Source organism: Vidua macroura, chromosome 3 (genome assembly GCF_024509145.1).
Source record: "Vidua macroura isolate BioBank_ID:100142 chromosome 3, ASM2450914v1, whole genome shotgun sequence".
NCBI classification, from domain to species: Eukaryota; Metazoa; Chordata; class Aves; order Passeriformes; family Viduidae; genus Vidua; species Vidua macroura.
This window is the reverse complement of record NC_071573.1, coordinates 43,336,765-43,360,988: the sequence shown is the minus strand read 5'-3', so window position 1 is coordinate 43,360,988 and position 24,224 is coordinate 43,336,765. Positions and strand designations below refer to the sequence as shown.

The window sequence follows — 24,224 nt, the reverse complement described above, 5'->3', positions numbered from 1 at the left end:
TTGTAACAAAGTAAGAAATATTTTAAAGACAAAGTACTACAGAAATTATCAACACAAATATAAAGTACAGGTTTAACGTTATCCAGAGCACAGGTGATGAATTCCCGAGCTGGAATAAACAACCCACGCAATCATCTGGGCAGATGCATTGATTTCCTCTGATATTTTTCTCCTCCTCCTGACTTTCATGATCTCCAGCAAGTAGATCCAGTTTGCAAAGCAAAAGCATCCAGTGTTAGCATGGACATCACACCCAGCAGCACAAAATCTGCACCCTCAGAGTTTCTCTCTCCTAGCACTCCGATCCAATTTCTGGTTATACATATGTCAATCACTTTGTTGCTAATTATAGGATGATGAAAACTGATACAAATCATTGGGAGCTGACAATATACATACTTTCATATATTTATATTTAGAGTCCTTCATAGAAAAGTTCATATTCAAATTACCAAGTACACACAGCAGAAAAAAAAAAAACTTCAAAATGACACTTCTGATTCTGGAAATGACAAACCATGACTTCTATTCCAATGGAGTTTTCAAATGACCTTCTCCTAGTAATTTTTCCCACCCTCCCTCCCACACTGTTCCCCACAGATGTTTCTTCAGATCCTTTTGTTTACAATACGTCAGTTGTTCCTAGAGTTAATTATCTGCTGTGCAAGTAGTAGCTGAAGACAGAAAGGAACAGTTGAAGTCTGCAGCACAATTCCTTCTTCCTGTGAAGTAATGCTCAGTGACATCCTTGCAGTGCTCCGAGTCCCCTGGATCCCTGGTGTTTGCTTCAGCACTCTACTTTCAGATAAAGGTGGAATACTGAGGTATATAAGTTCCGTGGAAAGTTTTAAGAAATACATCAGTAATTCAATCAAAACTTTGCCCAATGTTTTTCAGTTGAAACAGCATTTTGCTTGTAAGTCCTTCTACTGCTGCAGATTAAGTGTGAATTTCCACTGCTGTGACAAAGAAGGATTGCAGATCTCAACGGTGAGACCACCATTTTTGGCATTTCGGCTGTCTAGACAGAGGTTGCTGCCAACATGCCTCAGTTTAGAATTGCTTTCAATTTGTTCCCATTTCTGAAACAGAAAACACAGTTATTGACCTGGAAAAGCAGGAAAAGGAAGAATTCTACATTATGTCCTTTGAAGTCTTCATAAGCTTCACTGGCTTGTGCCTGGAAATGTGTACAAACTGCAATAATGGGAACAGTTTAGATGATTCTTGAGTATGAGTATGTAAGTTCTGGCAAGCCTTGCCAAAACAGCTGTTCTTTCTGCTAACACTCTGCAAGACACAGAATACACCAACACATTTCCCTCTAGTTCAGAACTTCTCAAATACACTGTTCCACCCTGTTACCTGTGTGACACCCTTGGTCTGAAGAAAAAAATGAGAATCAAAATCCATCCACATACCACTACAATACTGAGCATAGAGAAGCAGCATACTACAGTACAGTAGACAACTCTACATAAATCCAGAAATTTGTCAGACACCTTTCAATTCTACAGAAGATAAGCAATCTGTGCTGTCAAAAGTTCTTTGTCCAAGATGATGTCAAGGACAGAATGAATCCCAAATACAGGATTTAAAAAAAAAAAAAGGGGGGGGGGGTTTCTCTTGTATGTCTACCAAATTATGCCTGTAAACCTTATCAAGAAAATCTTGCTTCCTTATAGTTTCCTTCTCTGAAGCGTGGCAAGAAAATTCCTTCCTTTATCAATAAACAGTGTTTCAGTTACCTGTCTTCACAAACAGAGATATAGAAGCAAGGAAATTGGCAGATGATCAGAACTGATGACTGAGCAGAAAGAAATTAGTTCTATGACTAGATCAAAAAGATGGCATGATTCTGCAAATGTGATTTTCCTCAGGCATGGGAAATAGATGAAGTTACAATGCTGCACTGATAAAAATGAATTTAAGGATTTCTAGTGCTGGTATAAACAGGCCACAACTGAAAAGAAGGAGAGCCAAACTACATTCTTCTGAGAAATAGAATACATAATATTCCAACTTCACTGAGTGAGACCTTTCAAAAAGACACTGTGGAATATACAAACTCTTTCAGAAGACACAGGAGGCAGTTAAACATTGTTACACATCAATGGGTGAAACCTTTACATAAGTCTCTGTTGGGATAAAGCCTACTCTGTCTTTATGACATCATGAATCCTAGCTTCACACACAAACAACAGTAAAAGTAGAGTCTATAGAAGATATGACAGATCACCAGTGCATTGTTTATTCACCATCCTTGTTTTCCCCACTGTTTGCAGAGTGCAATCATGACATACTAACCTGTCTGCTGTCGTTTTCCCTACAGCCCTGAAGTTTTATTAGTGAACTGGGAGCTCTGTCCACAACAGTAAGGCACAAATCCATGTGTTTCACTGACTTGTCCTTTGTTAAGGCCCATTCCTACAAAAAGGAAGAAACAAAAGTACAAAATTGTGTATGTTAACACGTGCTACCTCTGCATATACAGCACAGGTTAAAATCCTGCAAATAGCTATGTACGAGCATTAGAACAGTTCATTGTTTCCCACAGGGCAGGAGATGAAATGTCCTTTTCAAATAGTAATTCGAATTGCTTCAGTGTCCTCACATCAGCTCAGGGCTGAACTTGCTGTTTGCTCCCTCTGCTGGCTTTACCCAGCTGCTGCGGCCAGTCACAAAGGGCCTCGTAGAAGATATTCCTCCAAATGCTTATTTAGTTAGATATTTGTTTTTGTATGTGTGTGTGTGTATTAAACTTCTCCCTTTCTTCTATGTGGAAGGATTTTTACATTTGTTTATATATATATATATATATATATATATATAAATTAGATACATAAAAACCCTAAAAGCTTGGTCTGCACACCACTGGCCACCCTGCCCACACACTGATGAAAGCACATGGACCACACTGAGGAAACAGCAGCTCTTAATACAATAAAGACCACCAGAAAGCAATACACAAAAGGGGTAGAGAGAATGTTCCCTCCCATCCAAGGCATGATGTACAACAGAATCTCTGTTAAATGTATTTAAATATGCCACTCTTAAATAGAGAGCAAAGAGAAGCTGTTCTGTATGTACTGCTGCCCAGCTTGTTTGATCTCAGCATCTTTTCACACAGAGTCTGATCTTGCACTGATATTCAGACTCTCTCCATATGCCTCTCTCCTTTCAAGTTCGGTCTCCAGCGTCCACATTGGTCTCAATTTGTCTAACTATCCTTTGAGGAAAGAAGCCACTTGATTAAAGCCAGGCTAATGATCCAAATCATGCTTATAAACTACTTAAAATGGCATGATTAGCTTATCTTGAGCAACTAAAGAGGATTTAGAGTTGTATAATACAAAACCTTAGACATACAGGGCCAAGCCTGTATGTTAAATAACATTTAAATGTTATTTTGCATTTAATCAGTGTTTCAGAAATAAAATAAATGTATAATTACTTTGAAACTCAGCAGATTTTAAACTTATTAAATCTCTTTGGGAAGAGATGCTCAGAACACTGTCTGAATTTTCAACCCAAGAGATTACAAGTAATCACAATCATACAGGTCACAAGCCACTGGATGAGTACTATATTCTGCAAGTACTAGAATGATGACAACTGTGGAAAACAAAGCAAAGCCAGGACAAATCAGTGTACCCCTTTAGTTGTCTTCCAAACCCTTAAGCTGATAACTTCTCCTTTTACTCTCAGTATGTTAAACTCAGATGACAGTCAAATTACTTACCTTCTCAGTTCTGTCCAGTTTGTAAGATGTCAACAAGAACCATTAATATATAATGAAATATTAATAGCCACTTTTTTTAGCCACAACTGAAGGAATTAAGCAAGTTCTTTTCAGAGCTTATCAGGAATTACAAATGCCCCCGAACTCTTCCCTGGTAAGATTTATAGTGAAAAATGACAGCTGAAAATACTACCAGAGATGTAGTAAAACTTGCATCTGAGAACTCTATAGTCAGAGTTAGAGCCTTGAAATTATTGCCTTTATACATCTTCACCCTTCCATCAAAAGGCTGTATGAGCCCCAGCCACAACAGAAATTATGCAAGAAGTTAACGTATTTAAAAGTCACAGTACAGCTGCTTCATAAAAGCTCCAAGCTCTGTTGCTGGAAACATCTGCATGATGCCCCCTTCATATTACGAGACATAGTGTACAGGTACTTTCCTCCACGGATCAGTAACTATGACTAAAATGGAGATAAGATGGAACAAGTTCCACTACACTAGAGGAGAAGAAAAATTGCAAGGAGTGTACATGCTCAGGGCACAGGCTGGAAATTGGATAGCTTTATGCAAAAATCGAAATATCTGAGAAAATCTGTGTCAAATCAGAAAAAAAAAGTTAGTATATAAACTAACCTGAAACCTTCCCCTTGAATCTAAGTGCATTTGGTTTTACCTTTAGCTCTTTATCACAACCCTGCATATTTGCATATTGTCAAGAACACCACAAGCACACCTCAGCCCTCTGGAGGTGCACAACTACCACTGAGTTCTACCAACCTGGAGGAGGGGAGAGCAGGGGAAAAGGGGGCAGAAATCCCATTTTTACTTAGGTTTTGTATTTTAAGTTGTGTTGAACACAAGACAGAGTACACTCTTCAAGTTATAGAAGACTGCCACAGCCTGTAATATCCAAGTGCCCTTAACTCCCTAAAAAAACCCTCCTGATAAGAATAAGGTGGAAAACACGAAGTACAGATCTAAAGATTGTGGTTTGTTCCCTATCCCTCTCCTCCCATGCTGTTATTTATTTTCAACCCTATGAGTTCTGCTTGGTTTTGACCCATTCTGCCTCTTAACCTGTCTGAACGTCCTCTCAAAGGTATTTGTTCAGAGCAAGTGCATAGTGGTTTGCCAAGGTCAGTGCCACAGAAAAAAACACATACATAGGAAGAAGAGGGTCAGTTTCAGGGGAGAGGAGTTTGAAAGGGGAAGATAACTGTGTATCTACAAAGAACACACAACATAGCAGAAAATTCTAAGATTTCTGCTCCAAGGCACTTGTGACACATCTACCCTTTCTCCCAAAAACCCCACTGTGGTTTCTGAAAGATGAGGGTACTTTCATAAAGGTAATTGAAAAAGCCTCCACGGATAAATTCTCCTTAATTATAGGAAAAGGAGGCATTTCTCACATGTTGATTTGAATGAATTGTCATCATACATCTTCCAGGAAATTACCTCATTTTAGGCTTCATCTTATTTTAGGTTTCTCCCCTTCTAATTTAAATTAGAGCAAACTTCTGACACTCATTCAAGTGTAGTTTTTAATTGGTCAGCCTTCTATTTTAACAGCTGTACTTGACACATTAATATTATATTTTATTTAAAATCAGGTTTAATCTGACAAGGATTTAGTAACAAAGCAGCACACAAAGCAGTGAGAACCTCTGTGTGTATTTCATGAATGATAACCAAGTCACAATTGCATAAATAGATTCTTTGAAATAAGTAATGCTCTCATTTAAAGATCTGACACATTTACAATTAGTTTAGGAGCAGGATTAGAAAGGATTTGTTAAAACACTCCCCTTACTGTGAGTGAACGTTTAGGCATTGCTGTTTTCTAGAAGAGCCAAATGGGGATTTATGACAGATTTTTTTTATACTCCATTATTGCAAACTGTAAATGACTAACAGTGCAGCACAGCAAAGCATTCTTTTATTTTGCTGATCTTAGGACATATGCTTAATGCAACACAAATATTTTCATAAGTAAAAATTGCCCCCCAGAAAAATCAAACACTCCATTTCATTGAAAAAAAAAGCTTTCTATGCAAGTACAAAACCCCTGGGAAGGAAGCTATGGCCTCTAGTGCAAAAGCAAATATTAATAGTGACAAAGGAAGGGGATAATGTGATGCTCACCGAATCTCTGGGCTCAGGTTCCAATCCTGAAAACGCAAAATTATATTTGAGGGAGAAGTTTTTTAGCCCATCTGTAGCAACAACTGATGTGCTGGTTTGGATTCATTTTTCTCTCACCAATACACAGTAACTGCTTGAGTTTAAAAGTTTAGCTTCACTTTCTTTTGTTTAAGACTTACTGTAGAAAACAAAATTAATGGCATACAGACCTGGTTTCCACCGGCATTATGACATTCATAAACTCCAACAACACCATCTGCAAAATGGCCCAAAGTGTCAAGGCAATTGGTACCCTGCTGCAAAGCCCCAAAGGCTATATCTTGATGATCAGGTACTCTAAAACAAAACCAGAAATATCTGATTGATTCAGTTCAGGGTTTGTTTGGGAGGTTTTTCTTTTTTTTTTTTTTTTAACTCCTTGTTTGTAAAAATAGTGTATTTTTAAGATGAGAAGTTAAGGATGAGTGATGACTCTCATCTGGAAATCTCAATCATCTTTTGAGGGGAGGCAATTATCTAATCATGAATTGATGAAGCATGAGTAAACTTCCAAGCTTACCACACACACAGTACCAGAAAACTTGTACCAGAGAAGGAGGATGAACATGCAAACTTGGCACAAAAATCAAATTAAAGATTACTTATCATTTAAAGTGACTCAAAGCTTAATGTTACCAATTAGCTCATCAAGTCCTTTTGTCTTTTCAGGCCACATAGCTTGTGGCAGAAATAGGACACCCTACATGTTTCTCAGACTGTTTTTACTGAAATGTTAAAAAAGGGGTTAGGAATTTGAAAAAAAGAAATCCAAGTTTTTCTGATACCTATTTTCTAATGGTTGCACATAAAGTACACTCCTAGCATGGAAACATCTAGGCAAGTCCATTCAGCAAAGTACAGTTATGGGTAGAGCCCATGAGTTCACGTTGAACAGTAAAACAAAGGCATATCAGAGCCTTTAAAAACTTCAGACTATAATATGAGTATAATAATTAAACCCAGCAGAATGAGCACATGAGGTATGACAGAACAAGACAACATGACATGTAAGTAATGCTTGCGGTAGCACACTTTCCAGGAGAGACATTTTTTATCACCAATTAAACAAAACCAAATATCCTCTGTTACTTTTAAGAGAAAATAAAGGAAAACTTACTTCCTCAGTACCATCCTGAGGTCAAAATTAGTCTCTTTTATGAGACTCATTAGTAGGTATGGTTTTGTGCATGTTTCACTGGGGCTGTAATAGCTGGTGCTGCTTTTGCATCTCAAGCCTGCATGTCACTAGCAGTTACCTGGCACCACTGACATGAAGTGGCCCCAGGAAAAAAACCTCAAGGATTCTTACAAGATACACACCATATCTTACACCACTAGACCACCAATATTAGGTTGACAGTCTAGTCAGACTAGTTAGTGGGTTCAGATCTGACCAACATACTTCTTAATGGATCATTTAACCAAAATCTTTCTATCCTTTCAAAAAGTATTTCTCTTCGAGGATTTCTCATTAGCTAGGATGTGTTCACATTACAAAAACTGTTAGCAGTGTCATCCCTCACTTCCCTCTTCCCAGCCCTTCCCAGAAGTCAGTGATTATTCAGTGACAAGAGAAACGGAGACAAGAAGGAGTAGGAGACTCAGCTTCTCAGAGCCTTAGACATCTACCCTTGTCTGCCAAACACACAAGGCCCTCTTGTCTGCTGAATGTCATCATTTGTACCACAATGAGATTCAGTCTCCTCGCTGAGCTAGGCATGTGTTTAGGCATAGGCAAAAGCTGTAAAGGGATGACAACAGGATACAGAATATGTGCTTTTGAGCAAATGGCTTGTGTAGGAGACTAACTTCAAGCTCAGGCAAGTTCAGTCCTTTGGACACTGTTCTCTAAAATACTGCAGCTGTAGTTGCTGTAAGTAGAAAAAGCAGCTAAGTAGGGAAAAATTATTCTTTAGGAACAGAACTAATTAAAAAAGCAAATAAACCTGCATGTGGCATTGAATTCACAGATAAAGTAAAACACATCCTTTACATCCAAGGATGAGAAAGAGAAACCAATTATTTCTGGGGAGGGCAAAAAAGAAAACTCCACATGAACTCTGTTTCAGCCAAAACTCACCGTAACTCAGGATAAACATTTTCAAGATACCACTTAAAGGGTTTGCAGCTAAGTCTCTTTCTGAGCTCCATTCGACTTTGAATACTAGAGGAGAAAAAAGGGAGTTTTCAGAGTCAGGCTGTTGTCTTCATGTATTTTATGGAATACACAGAAAAGAACAGTAGAACTGTAGAAATATACATTAAAGAGACAACATCAGATTTAGCACTGCTTTCACCTCAGAAGGTGCTATGTCATGAAGAATAAACAAATAGGGCAAAGAAGCGCTTGTGACTTACTTGCCATAAGGTACATTCCTGGCTGAAGGCACTGCTGCATAATAGAAATTTTTATATTCATCCATCCAGACTTCTGCTGCCCTGCGTGTATTTCTAGGGATAATCATATGAAAAACATGGGTTATATTTTCTCTAGGTGCAATTAAGCCATCCAATTTTTCCTCAGATTGATTTTAACCCTTCCCAGTACTACACAGTCAGTTGCCTCAAGTCAGGCAGCAGACTCCCTATAAAAGACCCAAGTAATAGAAAACCATTAGAGTAACATAACTGAAATCAATGCATTTATAATGAAATTTTTATCTTTTCCACACTAATCACTGCTTCAGGCTTTCATCCAGAATTTAACACATCTTTCAGTTCTTTCTGCAAACTTAATGGAATTTATTAGGCAGATGTTTGGTTGATCTTTTTATAAGAGTAAGTTAACAGAAGACAATGTCAGCGAATGCTCACCTAGATAAAGCAAGCTAATTTGAAACAAAAATCTTAACAACTATCAATATTTAAAAATGTCTTTTACATTTTTGAAAACAAATACGCTAACACAGACAAGATATTTTCACTCTTCATCCTATTCCTACCAGTAGAGCATTCAAAATTCCAAAAAGACACAAGCTGTTACATTACTTAAGTCTATGAAACAAACAAGTCTTCTGTAGCTGAGGTAAGAGGAAATGTTTTAAAATTTGGGAGAGACTGATTATCCTAATAAATGTGAAAAAACCCTAATTCAAATATTTTACTTCTAATCAAACATCTCTAACTAAAATTCCTGTATTTATGTAATTGGTATCTTTAAATTTCCTTTTGGACTGCAACAGGGTCCAATGGCTTTTTCCCTCCCCTGTCTTCCATGTAAAACTCATTTACTTCTATTGTTCATCATTTTATGTTTTGAAAAGTAAGTCTTATTTCACTTGTAACTGCCATGCCCTGAAGCTTATTTTACATTTGGCAGAAAGTTCACCCAAAGCAACTGGAGTGAACTCAGTAAGCCAATAACCTCTCTAATACGATTTTCCAATTCAAAAGAGAAAATGTAATCAGAATTAAGTGAGGAGGCTTGCAGGTTGCTGAGCAAAAAGGATATGGGGAATAAAAATTTCACAAGACAGACCTGAATAATTTTTTTGTTTGAGGACTGATTTTTTCCTTGCAAAGATTCCTTTAATTTTTTGTAAGCAAAATCCTACTAGATTCAGATTAGAAGCTACATGAGTGTATCTTCACCTGCAGTCTCTAGACCTGTATGAGTGTCAGTCATTCAGCCCCTCCTGTCTGCTCAGCAACCAGCTTGGCTGCCCACAGGCCAAATAGATTTTGGTGGTGAGACAGGAACTACTTGGTTACCATGGTTTAATGTCTCCAGGGTTTAATGACTCTGACATTGAAAGGCACTTTCAAGGTCAGAATGCCTGCCTGTATCTCACTGCCCATACTCATGGATGAAGAACAGCTCAGGCTTCATGCAACACCAATATGGGCACTGTGTAGATGCTGAGAACTGCCTGAACTAGCAAAGCCCCAAAGAACTCAGGGTGCTGGGGAATACAGAATGGGGTGCACTTAATGTCGAGCCAGTTAATGAAACAGAGCACTGAGAGATCAGAAGCAGCTTTGCTTGGAGTAGACTGGGGCCTGGAAGGCTCACTGGCTCACTGGAGTGCTGTGTTAAGGAGCACTGGTCACACAAATCCTGCTGAACACAACCTGTCCCTGCCCACATCACACAGCCAGGACGTGGTGATGTGGTCTCCCCTCTCACAAAACAGGACTCCCAGTCTCTCATCCAAAATTACCAACCTGTTTGGGCTACCAAAAGGCAGTGCATCCTGACTAGCCAGCTAAAGTAGAGGAGTCCAGAACAAGCTGCCTACAGCCAAGAGATAGACGATGGCATAAGCCAACACGTTCCAACTGCACTACCAGCAGAGATTCAATGCACCAAGTTTCTTAGTTATAACACCTGTGTTACAAGGATATCCTACTACCTAAGATTTCTCATTCTCTCATTGCTAAAATTGATTTTAACACATCCCATTATATTGGTTTGACATCCAAGAAAGCTACTTACAGCACAAGAAAAGCAGTATTTTGGCAGCACCCCAAAGATGGAAAAGCTGCAGGAGTGGGAAAACTGCACAGTATATTCATACATTTATTCACTTTTATTAACTATACTACTTGTTATGACACTGTCATTTCAAAATCTCATTAAACTACACCAGTTGCATTCTAAGCTTACATAATGCAGTTTAAAAGGTAAAGTTTTCGCTCCTCCTGATGCACACTAAAAATGTTGGAACAGAGATGTGATGTAGTGAGGACATTTCATTGCTAGCTTTTGTTTTCACATAAGTACTATTATTCATTTTTCACTGCAGCATAAAATATATATCTCAAAGAATGGGAAAAAAGAAGAAAAATACTAGAGTGCTTACTATACTGAAAAAAACAGGACAGTGACTTTATTTTAGCAGATATTAAATTCATTAAAGTCACCTTGGTGGCATAACCAGTATGGAAGGGAAGAACTACACCCTAAGGAGATTCCTCAGTCTAAAGTGAAACACAAGTCCAAAAATATCAGCAGCTTAGAACATTCTTATGAATTGAAGTACATCTGCACTCTGTGTTGCTTCATGTTAAACAGTTTGGGCTCCACATCCCTTCAAGTGTAAATAAACAATTTTATTTCCAGCTCTTAGCCCACAGAACCTTTAGCCGAGAGTTGTACTTCTCCAGCCCCCTAAGCACCAAGTTCAAATCTCTAAACCAAAATCTACAGTGATTCTTCAGCTACAACTGATACAGCCGTGATCAAAATGCCCTCAGTACATTCATGCAATACTTTCATCCATATTAAGTCAAAACCACTATGACCATGCTGTTCATAACACTTCATAGAAGAGAAAACAAGGAAACAGCTCAGTATTTCAGCTACTGCTATGCATGGTTACCAACAGGAAAATTAACAGGCATATTAATCTAAGCCTTTAAAATTACAATTTCTTACATCTATAGAAAATGCATTTTTAAACATAGCACAGGAAAGGCAAATATTATAAAGAACAGACTGGCATAAATACTGAAATCAGTCTCTGTAATCATTTGCGTCTCACATGCTGATCGCGTATTAATGAAAAGCAAGCAAAGCATATTCATAATTTAGTGTATTCTGGCTTTCAGTGAACAATGGAACTGTTTCTACAAAACAAAGTTTTATGATAGTTTTGAAAATAAAGCCTTCTTTAAAATCAAATACACACAATATTGATGAAATGCCAAGCTAAGCATTTCCTTATTTTCCAGATTCTCAGATTCTGTGTCCACCAGAAGTTTCCCTCTTTCAGTTCTCAGGTTCTTCTCTCAACCTACATAGCTGACTCAAAGTCATTAGTTTCTTCTTAATTAATATTTTACCATGATAAATAATATTGCAAATTTTTCTGAAGATCCCTAAAATGAAATTACTGCCACCTGCTGATCATCTGAGGAAATCCAAACCATTGCTATTCAGCACTTACCTCGCAAACACAGTACCACTCCCGCCGGGAAACGTGTAAGGATGCTGTTTACGGAATACATGACCCACTCTGCTGCAAGGGATGATTTCTAGGCTCCCACCACATTGCCAAACTCTGAATGAGATCTCTGAAATAAAAACAGGAATGAAAGACCAACATCATAAAATACTGTTATCTTGTATTATATTTACAGAGAAGGCTTTTAGTGATTGTTGTTGAGAATATCAAGAAAGACAGTTTTTTTAATAAATTCTAGGATAAACAAAGGCATATATCTAAAGCATTTAAGATTCTGCAAGCCTAGCAGAAATAAACATACTATCTTGGAAGTAAAATGTGTCTCCTCTCTTATCTGAAGTTACCAGTGTTGCCCAAATCCATAAATCCTGCTGCAATTTGACAGTGAGTTAGGTATATGTGCTTTATCTGAACAGCAAACAATTGCAGGTACATTTAACAAATAAATTAATGACCTAGTTTATAACAAAATTTTTAGCTGAAAATAAAATTACTGAAGATAAGTGAAATCAAGGCAAACTAAAATAACCAATAGATTTGAGATGTCAACTCATTACAGCAGATAAACAAACACTCCCAAACAGTGCAAGGAGTTATATCAAGTCAATGTTGACTTGAGGATAGACCAAATAAAAACATAACTTCCATAAATTGAAGGTTATGGACAGTACACCTCTAAGCCAAACTAATGATATGAGCCAGCTAGTGATGAGACAAAGGTCTAAAACTTTTCTCAACTTCGACTTCCGATGGCAGAAGTCACCTGGAGACAAAACTTTTCCACATTAATTCCAAGTCAGTGCAGTAAGAAGGGTGTTTTCAGCAGCACTGTTTGAATTTTGATGATTCCCCCTTTAGTCCAACAGCTGCTACGAGACAGCCTTAGTTTCAAGCCTCTTTATAACCATGTACCTTCAAAACGAGTGTCTTTACATAGCTTAAAAAAAAAAAGGCAGCTCTAAATTAAAGTCAGTGTCTATCTTCTATGACAAACTAAGTGGCATGCCTTCTTCCCTCAGAAGCCATCCTCCACATACACAGAAGTACTAATAGCAGGATTACTTCAAAAACTAAATATGAAAAAAACAGAACTATCACAGAACCCCACAACCACAAGTTAGAGAACATGTCTTGATCACATGTCCAGGAAAAACTTTAAAAATTTAGAAGAAAATAAAAAGAGATGCTGTGATTTCAACTGTTGACAGTGCAAGTTAACTGCCTTTCTTCTTGATGACAATATTCATGAATCCTAGACAGTCAACATAGTTCAAGCTATAGACAGATCATACTCCAAAAACATGAATGAAAACATTGTATTTGACAGTGACTTATCCAGTTGAATTCACATAAGACAACAGGCAAAACTAATTTTTCATTTTTGTATACCCTCCAGCACCTTAGATTGTGAAGAATCTCAAAAAAAGTGAACATTATGTAAAATAGCTTAGTGGGAAACAAAGCAAGGACTAGAACACAGGGAGAAGCAAACTAATTATTTGCACCAACATGGCTTCTAAAGTCTGCATGGAAAAAGAAAAAAGAATATACAGCAACTAAAATTCAAAACAACCCCACAAACTCCATTAAGACATCTCCTTTGTTATACTCAAACAGTAGGAAAATAAATATTACTACCAGAGCACAGTCAATGGACATAGTTTTTAAATGAAAAGGCATAAGCAACATGTAAAAAATTCTTTATGAGATGAAGTTACATTTCTCTAACAGATATGTTCTTTTTATTAGAGTGTGTCATCAATATAGAAGACAAGGAATGTCTTACTCATTACCTAATTTTAGGAAAACCGGTAAGAAAAGCCTAGGTTTTCAAATTAGACCCAAACCTTCTCATGATTCACCCAGTTCTCTGGTGTACTCTGATTCTCCTAAGGCAATCAAAAAGCATCACAAACATACTGAGAATTGAAGTTTCTGAGTTGGAGAAGGGATTGAACTCACCTTGATCCACTTTTTGTACAGCACACATGCATTACCAGTTACATTTAGCAGCAGCCTGAGAATGTACCTATCTTCATGGTAATTTGGGCAATTTAGAGAAAATATTGCAGGTTCATCTTAAAATTTGTCAAATTGATACTGACATGTGAACAAAACCTCATAACAGCTGCTCTGTACATGCTTGAAGGAAAAATGCTAGCTTTTATAAATGAATGTGATGTGCAGAATTATTTTGCTAGTCCATTTAGCAGGTTATTTGCATGTAACAGCAAGCCCCTGATACAGAGCTATACTTGAGAGTAAAGAGGCCTGACAAGTATGCACATTGAATTTTAAACTGCACATCACAGATTTCCAGTTATCTGGTGCATGTGTCATTTATTGCCAATTAAATCATATGCCATGTGATTTTTACTCATCTTCAATTAGTCTGGCAACTAGGAAGAAACCATTGGCTGCCTTCTGCCTGCTTTTCAGGCACCCCTAAGTCTCCATCTTCTTCCCATGGAGGGGGAGGAACTGAATACAGCAGGAACAACACAAACATCTTTTGGCATCCTTGAGAGAGGAGCTGTTGCTTGTGCCCTTTCCTGCTATCAAGGCCTCAATTATCAAAGCATAAAAGTAGTTGCTAAGTGTTCAGAAAAAATGCAGTAGCTCAAGAACACGCTTGTAATTAATCAAATATTTAAGTGCTCGAGTGGCAAAAGTGGTTTCCAGAGTCAAAAAAGTATTGTGGCATTAAATTTATCCAATAACTTTCCAGGACATTTAAAAATGAAAAATTATTGTGTTTACATAAATACAATTTAGCAATATACAGCCAAAGTAGCAAGACAACAGAAACATGGAATGTAACTGCTCAAAATACCTGTAGTGTTTCTTTGAGTACTGTACAGGATGGTCAGAGACAGGACTGTAGGAATGGCACTTCCAGCTTTTCAGTGCATTACAGCAGCGTTAAACATTTGGTTACCAAGTCTCCACATAGCAGACATTTCCTTGTATGTCAAGCATATGCTTAATGCATATGCAGATTTCAGTAACTCAAAATACTCATGGGTTTTTACAAGTTCAAGGTATTTCAGGACTTCGCAGCTAGCATGTGCAGTAGAGAAGCTTCTATGCTTAGAAGCATAAAACACACTACTTGGAATGTCTGAGATGCATCTCTACCCCAAAAAACTAAACTAATGACAAACTGGAATTCTTGAGGAGGTGTAAAATTCCGTTTCTTTCAAATATTTCTTGTTTTAAAACAAATATACTGGCCTTAACTGGAGCAAGCCTTTGCACAATGCTGTAATGCAAATAGCCAGAAAAACCTACTAATGCCAGATTTAACCACCAGGTCAAAGGAGAATGGCTAAAGTACAAGTTCTCTCAGCCCCTCCTCCCTCTTGTCTAAACTTCACTCATGTCAACATCTGAAAATAAGGACTTACAGAAAAATGCCCTCTCAATCATTAATACCTTATAGGGCTAAAGAAGGGGTATAAAACTACAAAATTCACTAAGTTTAGATGCCAGGCAGAATACTACTGGCAAAGTTCAGAAACAGATAATTCTTCAGTCAGCTAAGTTAATTGATTTATTAAGGTGTATGTAATAACATTAAATTCATTCTCCTGCATTCCACTTTTCATGATTAAATTAAGCAACATCTTAAAAACATGCCTTCAACTGTCAGCATTTAAACATTATTATATTTAATTGCCTATCTACAGCCTGCAATTTTTTCACCAACTTCCATTACAAAAAATGTCACTGCTCAATGAGCTAATACTTTTATTCCCTCATATTTAGCATATAATTTTTCATTTGTTATAATTCTTTCATTGAAATAAATGTTTTTGATTTTGCCAATAAAGTGTATGAAATTTAAATGCTAGTTTTAACCCTCTTTGCACAAAATCAGGAAAACCATGACTCTTTGACAGTAAAGGAAATGGTGAAACGTGCTTTCTTTCAAGGTTGATCAGAAGGCAAATAATACACATACCCAGGTTTTCACCACCCCAAACATCCATCATCATGTCATACTTCCCTAGTTCTTCAAAATAGGATTTGTCCATCACAAATAATCCACCAGCTATCATGGGTGTCCTAAAGAAACAAGAAAAATTAAATTACTTACAGAACCATGAATATGGGGATAACTATTATTTGTACATCAAGACTAATACCTTCTTGAAAAAACTGGCAATGTCTTTGAATGCAACTTATTTTGCATCTATCACTTCAGATGTTGTTTTCACACATTCCTATGGCCATGACCACCTTCTGAGGCAGCTTCCAAATTTCCATTTGGCTCACAAGTCACTTAAAGAGTGGCAATTTGTGCCAGCAATAAAACATTAAAACTGATGCTGTATTTTTAGCCCTCAAAACACACTGACATCTACTTTTCTTAAGGATAAACAATTAACTAGTGTGTTTTATATTATTTTTTAAATACCATTTATTTCTGAGAATCTCATAATGCTCCATATATATGAATGAAATTTCAATTTTGATGTAAGATATAGTGAAGATATTCTTTCAGACTCAAAGAAGATGACTTCTAACTTTGCTTGATTGCAAACTACAATTTATTTAAGAAATGGTGGTACAGACATACTTTATGGGAGCAACTGGATTTCCTTGTCGTGCTCTTCTTTGCTCTGGTGTCATGTAATCCCACTTGAATACAAGATTCCAGTCAAAGCCTTCAAGAAGAAAAGTTGGATGTTAAAATTACTGTGGTCATCATTCAAGTTGTAATAACAATGTTCAATAAAAACACCAGGAACTGTAATTAATATGAAAAATTTAAACTTGTGCAAAAGTCTGGGTAGAAAGCAAACAAGGAGGAATCCAGATGAAATGTAAAGAAAAAAGAGTAAATCTCAACCACCAAATAACTTCGGCTCTCTTGTCTTGATCTATTTCACAAAGTCAGAAACCCAAGTGGCTTCCTTACATCAAATAGAAAAGATGATCTTCCAGCCATTACAAATGCTCCCAACAATCTTTACTGAATAACTACATTTCCACTCTTTAGCAGTGATCTCATATTTACATTTACACAAGCTTTATGCAGTACTCTTGGAGGTACTCTAACAGCAAGAGCTCTCCATAATGAAGGTCACAACAAGTTATGTAGGTTCCACTATTCTTGTCAACATTCATTTAACTTTGTACATCAAAAACATTATGTTTTTAAATGCATCATTGTTTAAACCTGAGGCAAGTGCTAGAGCACCAAAATCTTACTTTCCTTATGCATATACATGTAAGTGTGAACACACATTAACAACCAGTCTGGGCCTGTTGTGAGTTAAGCACAGAAGCACAAAGATCATTAGAACAGACAAGATCAATAGGTCACCTATAGCAGCTTTCTACATTAGAGCCATAAAATTACCTCTTTTAGGCAATGATACAGAGCTGGTATAGGACAAACTTCCTATAGGAAACACTTTCATAACAGTTTTTGTGCTGGGTTATGCTCATAATCATGAACATCTATTAAAAAACTGCACGAGACCCATAGCCATCTCCCAGTACACCGAGCAAATCAGCCTAGTACACTCTGCCTGCTGCCAAACACATTTAGATCCTATGAGGTCATGTAATGAATGATTTCCAGATTTCTCGTGCACAGATGTCAATAGTTTTCATTCTCCAGTATAAAAATAAAGCAATTACATTGTGGGGAAGTGGAGAAAAAAGCTAATGTAAACAGACAACAATTACAGCCCTACAAACTGCCTGTCTGCATCCATAAAGGTGCATAGCAATGACCGATGTAGGAAGTTAAAAACTCTGCAATTTTCACTTTATCTCACGAGATACTTATCACACACAATACAGAAATTACCCTGAACAGTCTTTACAGCATGCATGGGAGATTCTTCTCTCCATGTTAAGAGCATTTCATGAAGCACTGCACTGTAAAAATGAAAGACTGTCAAACTACTCCAAAACTCCAAGTAGCAAAACTGAAAAATGGCTACAACCCACAGTACTGCAAAGCCCCCAGCATGAAGAGTAAAATGAGTTCCAATAATTCCAAGCAGTTTAAAAGCCGCATTTCAACCTAGATAGCCAGCAAAATTACTTGCATCTGGCAGAAGTTGAAAAACGCACTGTTCTCCAGCAGCAGCAGTGAGAGAGACAGTTACTGTGTACTCCAGTGAACACAAGGGGTCTCTTTTGGAACACAGCACTCTCACCAACTGAACAAGTGTATAAAGTCTCTACCTATTCAAAACTGGTTTTCCGTCTCCATTTTCACAGACTCTGGGAAAAATCTGCACTCAGTGAGATAGTATCAGTAACTCTGTAAAAGGAGTACTTTTAAACACAGAGCATATCCAGTATGAAACTTCATCCATTGTAAACTGCATCACAGGCATACTCTAAATTATTAGCTCCCAGTTAACTACAGCTTGTTCCAGTAATTGTGATGTTTCTCAGGGTGGCATAAACAGTTTTGGAAACCCCTCCTAAAAAAAAAAAACAAAACAAAACAAACAACCACCAAAACAAAAAAAACCAAAAAAAAAACAAACCAAAACAAACAAACAAAAAAAAAATCCAAATAAAAGAGCCAGTAACATTAAATGCATGAACTTAGTTTTGGCCAGACTTGGGAATTACTTCAGACTTGTCCACTTAGAAAAAAAGTGTGTACCATTTGCTAGGTTGCTTGTCTTGGGTGACTAAGTCCTTTCAAGACAGATCAGGCACAAATGCTGTCCCAGCTGTTTCAACTCTCCATGCTTCAGCCACACAGACACTGTACCTAATGCTGAAAGCATAGTTCGGTTTCCATGTCTAGACTTGGCCCCAGTGAAAGTGTCTTGTGGTGCCAAATGCCTTAGTGCCTCTAACATGGCAATCTGTCTTTTGGGAACTGACAAGAAATATATTATTTCTATTTTAACTGACCCTCAAATAGCTTGGCACACTAATATGTGTAAAATTTCTATTAAAGTTAAAAAGGACAGTTTCTCACTCCTCAATCAGAAGTATGTAGGATTCATGTACCTTAAAAAAATGAAAAACCCCATCTCTCATTGTGTACAAAAGGAAAAAAATGAGTACTAAAAAGTAATAGATAAATGAATGAATGAATTAGGAAACAGATTCAAAAAAGCACGAAGGGCAGTTGTAAGTGAAACCATCTCTCAATCCTCTCCCACTTCACTTGGGAAGAATTTAGCATGAACCCAGCAGCAACCAGTCTAAGGCTTCAAAGAAAGAATTCCTCCTCCTCCTCCTGCAGACAACAATAAAAGCCATATAATGGTATCAGGATTTCTGCAGGTAATATTTAATGAATAGATTGGGTAAAGGCCTTAAGGTCTAATAATGCTGGCACACACAATAGCACAGAACTATATATTAGGACACTGTGAATATATGCACCAGAGGTGTCATTTTAAAACATTAAATTAAAAGGATATAGAACCTCTCACCTCCAGATTGCTGGTGAACTTGCAGCATATACAACATTATGCAAATATTGCTTTTATTTTAGTTCACTGCAACAACCTAGGTGACCAGTCAGAGACTAGAATCTAAAAGAATAGATTGGAAACTGCTTTTTCCTTCCTCACTCCAGGAAGTCCAGAAAAACGATAGGACACTGTGAGAACAGCACTCTAATTATTGTATTGTGGCTTGTTTTACACCTTTTATGCAGACAGTTCGGTTTCCAGGGTTGTGGGAACAATTATTTGCAAATAACAGTTTAAAAAGGGGCGGTAAGTGGGTAGAGAATAGCTATTTTAAATATTAGATTCTTGTTAGCACTGAAAGAAGTTTTAAAAATCTGTAATAAGTAAGGAGTTTAGCATGTAGTTGCCCTCTCCCTCTGAGAATAATTGAGAATACGAATAATTTTTTAATTTATTCTTATTTAGGGCTTCAAAAGCCTTTTCTTTTTTTTTTTTTTGCTATTTGCTATCAATACTTTACACTTCCCAGACTATTGAAATTGTAGTACTTCTCAGTTTAACAGGGAATATTTTTAATGGCAAAGGTATAAGCACTACAAATTTTCATGGCCACATGTGAGTGTTTTCACAATTACAGATCATGGCTAACAAACATCTATTTTTTTTAAACACATTCCAAAGTCTTCTGCTTATTCAGAAGAGTTTATTTTTTTAAGCAAACCAGCATCTTGAAAAAAAACTCATAGACACTGCATTGTTGATGGGCTTCTAAACTAGTGAGCAATTAAAGCCTGTGTTATCTAAAAAGAGAACCATAAACTCTGGCTATTAGCTTTTTCTGAGACATTTACACAACCCTACAAACCTTGGAGCAAGTCTTGCATCTTGCTAAAAGGCAGCATAAACTTATAAGAATTAGTATAATAAAGATGAACTTTTAAAGAAGAGAACAATAAGGCCAATTAAAATCCAAGCCAAGAAGCAAGTGACCTATGGAACTTGAAACTAGATCTAGAAAAGGGAAGAACAGTATGTTAATTGCCCATTCCACAACTGCAGTGATTATGAGCTGTGATTCTTGATGGGTTTTTTTTGAAGTCTGTATTCCAGTACAGGTACATACCGCCTTTTAAATCAGCTGACGCCCCCACGTACTGGAAGTTGTCCATATTAATTACATCAATAATAGGAGACACAACTCTGGTCTTGTCCTAAAATAAATGTTAGAAAGTAATATTGAAATAATGAAATCAATATATAAAGATTCAGGCAGGATGTGATGTTGAACAGTTCAGCAGGATTTCATTAGCATGTCTCCCCAGCTCTCCCCCTACTTCCAAAGAGCCCGTGCTGAGAATAGCACTGCTTAGCACTGCTTCAGAGAGCAGAAACCATAGGATATGACTGGAAATCCTCTTTCTATTCTAGGCTACTTTTATTCAGTAATCCTCCTCGTCTGACTTGCTCTTGAAGAAGACAGCAATCTTGTGGTTCTAAAGGCAGTCAAGCAAACAGCCCTTCCATGCTTACTTTCAAACACAATGCAAAAAAAAGCATCCAGACAATTCATATTTTTCACAGCAAGTCTCCAGCCATGCAGTGGACTACAGTCTTATTATTGCAACCTTTAAGGGACACTTAGGCCTTTCTGCAGTCAGAAAGGTCTTAGGTTAATGCCAATCCATTTCACACTAGAAGAATCACACTTCAGTTACAGATACTCAGATAGGAAAGAGAACCTAAAAAGCACCTGAAACTCATGGATTCTATTAATCTCCAGCAGTCAAGATTCCAGTGGTACAGATAAACACAGTCCTCTATCCAACCATGGTCTCGTATACTATTCTGAGCAATGTTAATTATTTTAGCTGATGTTTTTGCCAAAATAGTTTAAGAACAAAAATCTTTCCAACAACTTCACATGCATTACCCAGCAGAATCACAAGACCTCAGTGTTCTAAAATAAGACTCATCTAATGTTGGAAATGCAGTATTATGGTTAAGCCAGTTTGTCTCCATGACTTATTGCTTGAATTCAAAATAAAAGTTTGAAGTTGCACAATTTAACATCATTCAGAGAGCAGATCACTTCAAAACAGCGTATCATCAAATCTGTGAATATAAAAAAAATGTTTTGAACAAACAGGAGATATTTTGGTAACTCATATTATAGAGAAACTGTTTTCATGGTTAAAAGAAATACAGCCTAAACACCTCAATTTTAGGAATTTATTTTATGTCTTGAAACAACACCACATATATTCTAAACAGTGGTTCAAGCAGTGTATCCCCCTTACTAACCAGTATTATACAGAACAGATTGCAACCAAATTAGTATGAAAATAGCTTGAGGTCGTAAGAAGAGACTTAAAACCAACTTAGACAAAGGCTTTGCTTTGTCCAATAAGAACCTTTAACATCCATTTTCTTTTTATTGAACCTTAACTGTTCAATCTCTGCTGATAATAAGTAAGATCTAATTACACAATGGCATCTATTAGGTCATTCTGCCTGAGTGAGCAAAAGGTCATGAATTTCTGTATCATCCAAAAGAGGAATTCAAGCAAGCCCAAGAGAATTCAAGAATAAGTGAAAAGCTGATGACACATTGCTTCTTCCATTTCCTTTACTATCACTGCAGCTATGCCACCCAGGCCAAAAATCTGCTTTTATGAGAAATGTAATATGACATCTAATCTGGTCTCCTACTAAAAATTAATTTATTTGGTCTAAAGCAAATCAAAACTAGAAATATAAACCAAAAAAGGCAAACCTGCCATATTCTCCCATTGATCACATCTTTAGCTCCTGTTTCTGCTAGTGATAGCTTCAAGCCCATGTTTGCGACGGCAAGCAAGGCACAGTTTTGCTAACTGTGTTGTACTTGGGAGGCAATTACAATTTACTGCACCTTCACTGCAAAGTCCTCTGTGTGTGTGTGTGTGTATCTACACCTTCCTACAGCACTGAAATGCTTTAGATGTACCCATGCCCTTATTTTAGGCATTCTATATATAGTGATAGAATTAGGAAACTCCCTTAAATAAAGATTGATGAGACTGAAGATAGACCTGTCCAGTTATTCACAGTATACCTATGAGAATAAAATACAAAAATGAAAACATCCTTCCTTTCTTTCTCATTTATTCCTTAGCTGAAATTGAGACAGCTTATACATCTATGCCCCTCTCTAAAAGTATTTTTGAAGAAGATTTGTTTTTTTTTCAAATGGTTCTACTTGGGCAGGTTGAACCTGGTGGTAAAAGCTGCCCGAGTTATCAGGCACATTAGGCAGAGCTTCATTTAGGCTTCAGCTTATGTCCACCAAGATGCATAAGCAGGTAGCATGTTCTCTCTATACATCTGACCTTTTACTGCTGGTCTGATTATTTCCATCAGTATTGGTGCAACACCACACTAACACTACTTGCTATACCTAACATATTTAAACAAGTCCCAGTTGTTTCTCTGACAGCCAAATACCCAGGCAAAGTGCAATCAGTCCAATGTATAACCCTCACATTGCTGGCTTGGAAATGTGCTGCCTTTCTGTGACTGGAAATTACAGGATTTGCTCAGTAGCAAAGCAGAAAAAAGCTTTCTACATTCTTAAGGTGATGCTTTGCAGAGCATTAGAAAGTTGTTAATGCAGAGACTGCTGAAAGACAGCTTGTGGGTCTCCAAATTACAGAGTTCACTCATTTAAAAGACTAAAAAGCAGCTGGTCCCTTTAATCACACCATGGATAAATAAATACCTTGCTTTAGGATAATTTAATGTAGAAAATCTTTTGCCTTCTAATGGAAGGCGCAACTGGAAATCTGTGTACTTCTTGGTGAAGATAATGAAAAGAAATAGCCTGTAAACACTGCAAGTGTCTAGCACCTGAAAATTTGTAGCAAACCACATCATCTTGACAATTTATAAGGAAGTTACAAATACTCTAGAGAGGTAGACTTTATATATTGTTCTCATAAACCATGAAAAATTATCCTCAAGATTCTGCATTCATTGTTTCCCCCCTCTAAAAGTCTCAAGACACTTCAAAGATTAAACTTCACAACACTCTTAAGAGAAAACATAAATACTTTCCTTTTAGCATTGTGTCAGTTAAAAGTAGACTCACTAAGGTAAAAAAAAAAATCTGAGACAGACATGAAAAAGCAAACCACATCTCACTTCTTAATCTTAGTTATTTCTTCCTTTTAATATCATCCTTGCTTAAAAATACCTTCCTAAATGTGATAATTTACTGCTACACTATGAAAACAGATTAGTTCAGTTCTGCACCAGAATCTTTCAATTTATTTTTCTCATACAATTGCTGAATTCTAAGAACAGAATGTCGAAGTGTTGAGAAATTTGAAAAGGAAAAAGCCAAGTAGATGAATGCCCACAAAATTGCTTGTAGTTATAGGTGCTTTCAGGACTCTGTGTACTTATTACTATGCTGACATTTTTGAGGAATCAAAGGATTAATCTCCACTGTCTCCTCATTTAATCACATTCACTCAAAAAAAATCTAGAGGGCATAAAAGGTAGCCTTAAGAATCAAGCAGAAAAACACTCTCCAGGAAGGAACAAAAGATATACCAGCTCTAGGTTATATGAGTACACATTCTGAACTCTAAAGTGGTCATCCTGTGTGTATGTTGCTTCTGCATTGAGCTTTTGCTCAAATTGCTGTAGAAAAGTCCCTAGAAGAATCAGACCCCCTCCAGAAATGCTAAGCAAACACAGTTCCTGAAAAAAAGGAAGATATCCTAACCAGGAAACCATCTTACAGAAGAAAACTGTGGAATGGATCATGCTTCAATTCAGGAGGAAAGCTTGATATCTCAGGTATCAGAGGCAGAGCTTTCTAAAGTGGTTATAGCACATCAGATAGAGTACAGCAGAACTGACTTGATTCAGACCATTTCTTGGAAGCTGTAAATTCTTATATCATAACACACACAACTAAAAATCCAACAGACATA

General features: G+C 37.0%; 1 protein-coding gene across 1 annotated transcript in view; it reads right to left on the bottom strand.

Moving 5' to 3' along the window:
* Nucleotides 1-597: 597 nt before the first annotated feature.
* The window catches only part of GALNT2 (polypeptide N-acetylgalactosaminyltransferase 2), a 90,338-nt gene continuing 66,711 nt past the window's right edge, over nt 598-24,224 (bottom strand). Inside the window, exons 8-16 of the mRNA XM_053974414.1 lie at nt 20,369-20,456; nt 16,419-16,506; nt 15,801-15,904; nt 11,819-11,945; nt 8,289-8,381; nt 8,011-8,094; nt 6,101-6,227; nt 2,308-2,427; nt 598-1,082 (exon numbers count right to left, since the gene is read on the bottom strand). Coding sequence (XP_053830389.1) covers nt 927-1,082; nt 2,308-2,427; nt 6,101-6,227; nt 8,011-8,094; nt 8,289-8,381; nt 11,819-11,945; nt 15,801-15,904; nt 16,419-16,506; nt 20,369-20,456 — 987 coding nt within the window. The 3' untranslated portion in view covers nt 598-926. The remainder of the gene's footprint in view (nt 1,083-2,307; nt 2,428-6,100; nt 6,228-8,010; nt 8,095-8,288; nt 8,382-11,818; nt 11,946-15,800; nt 15,905-16,418; nt 16,507-20,368; nt 20,457-24,224) is intronic.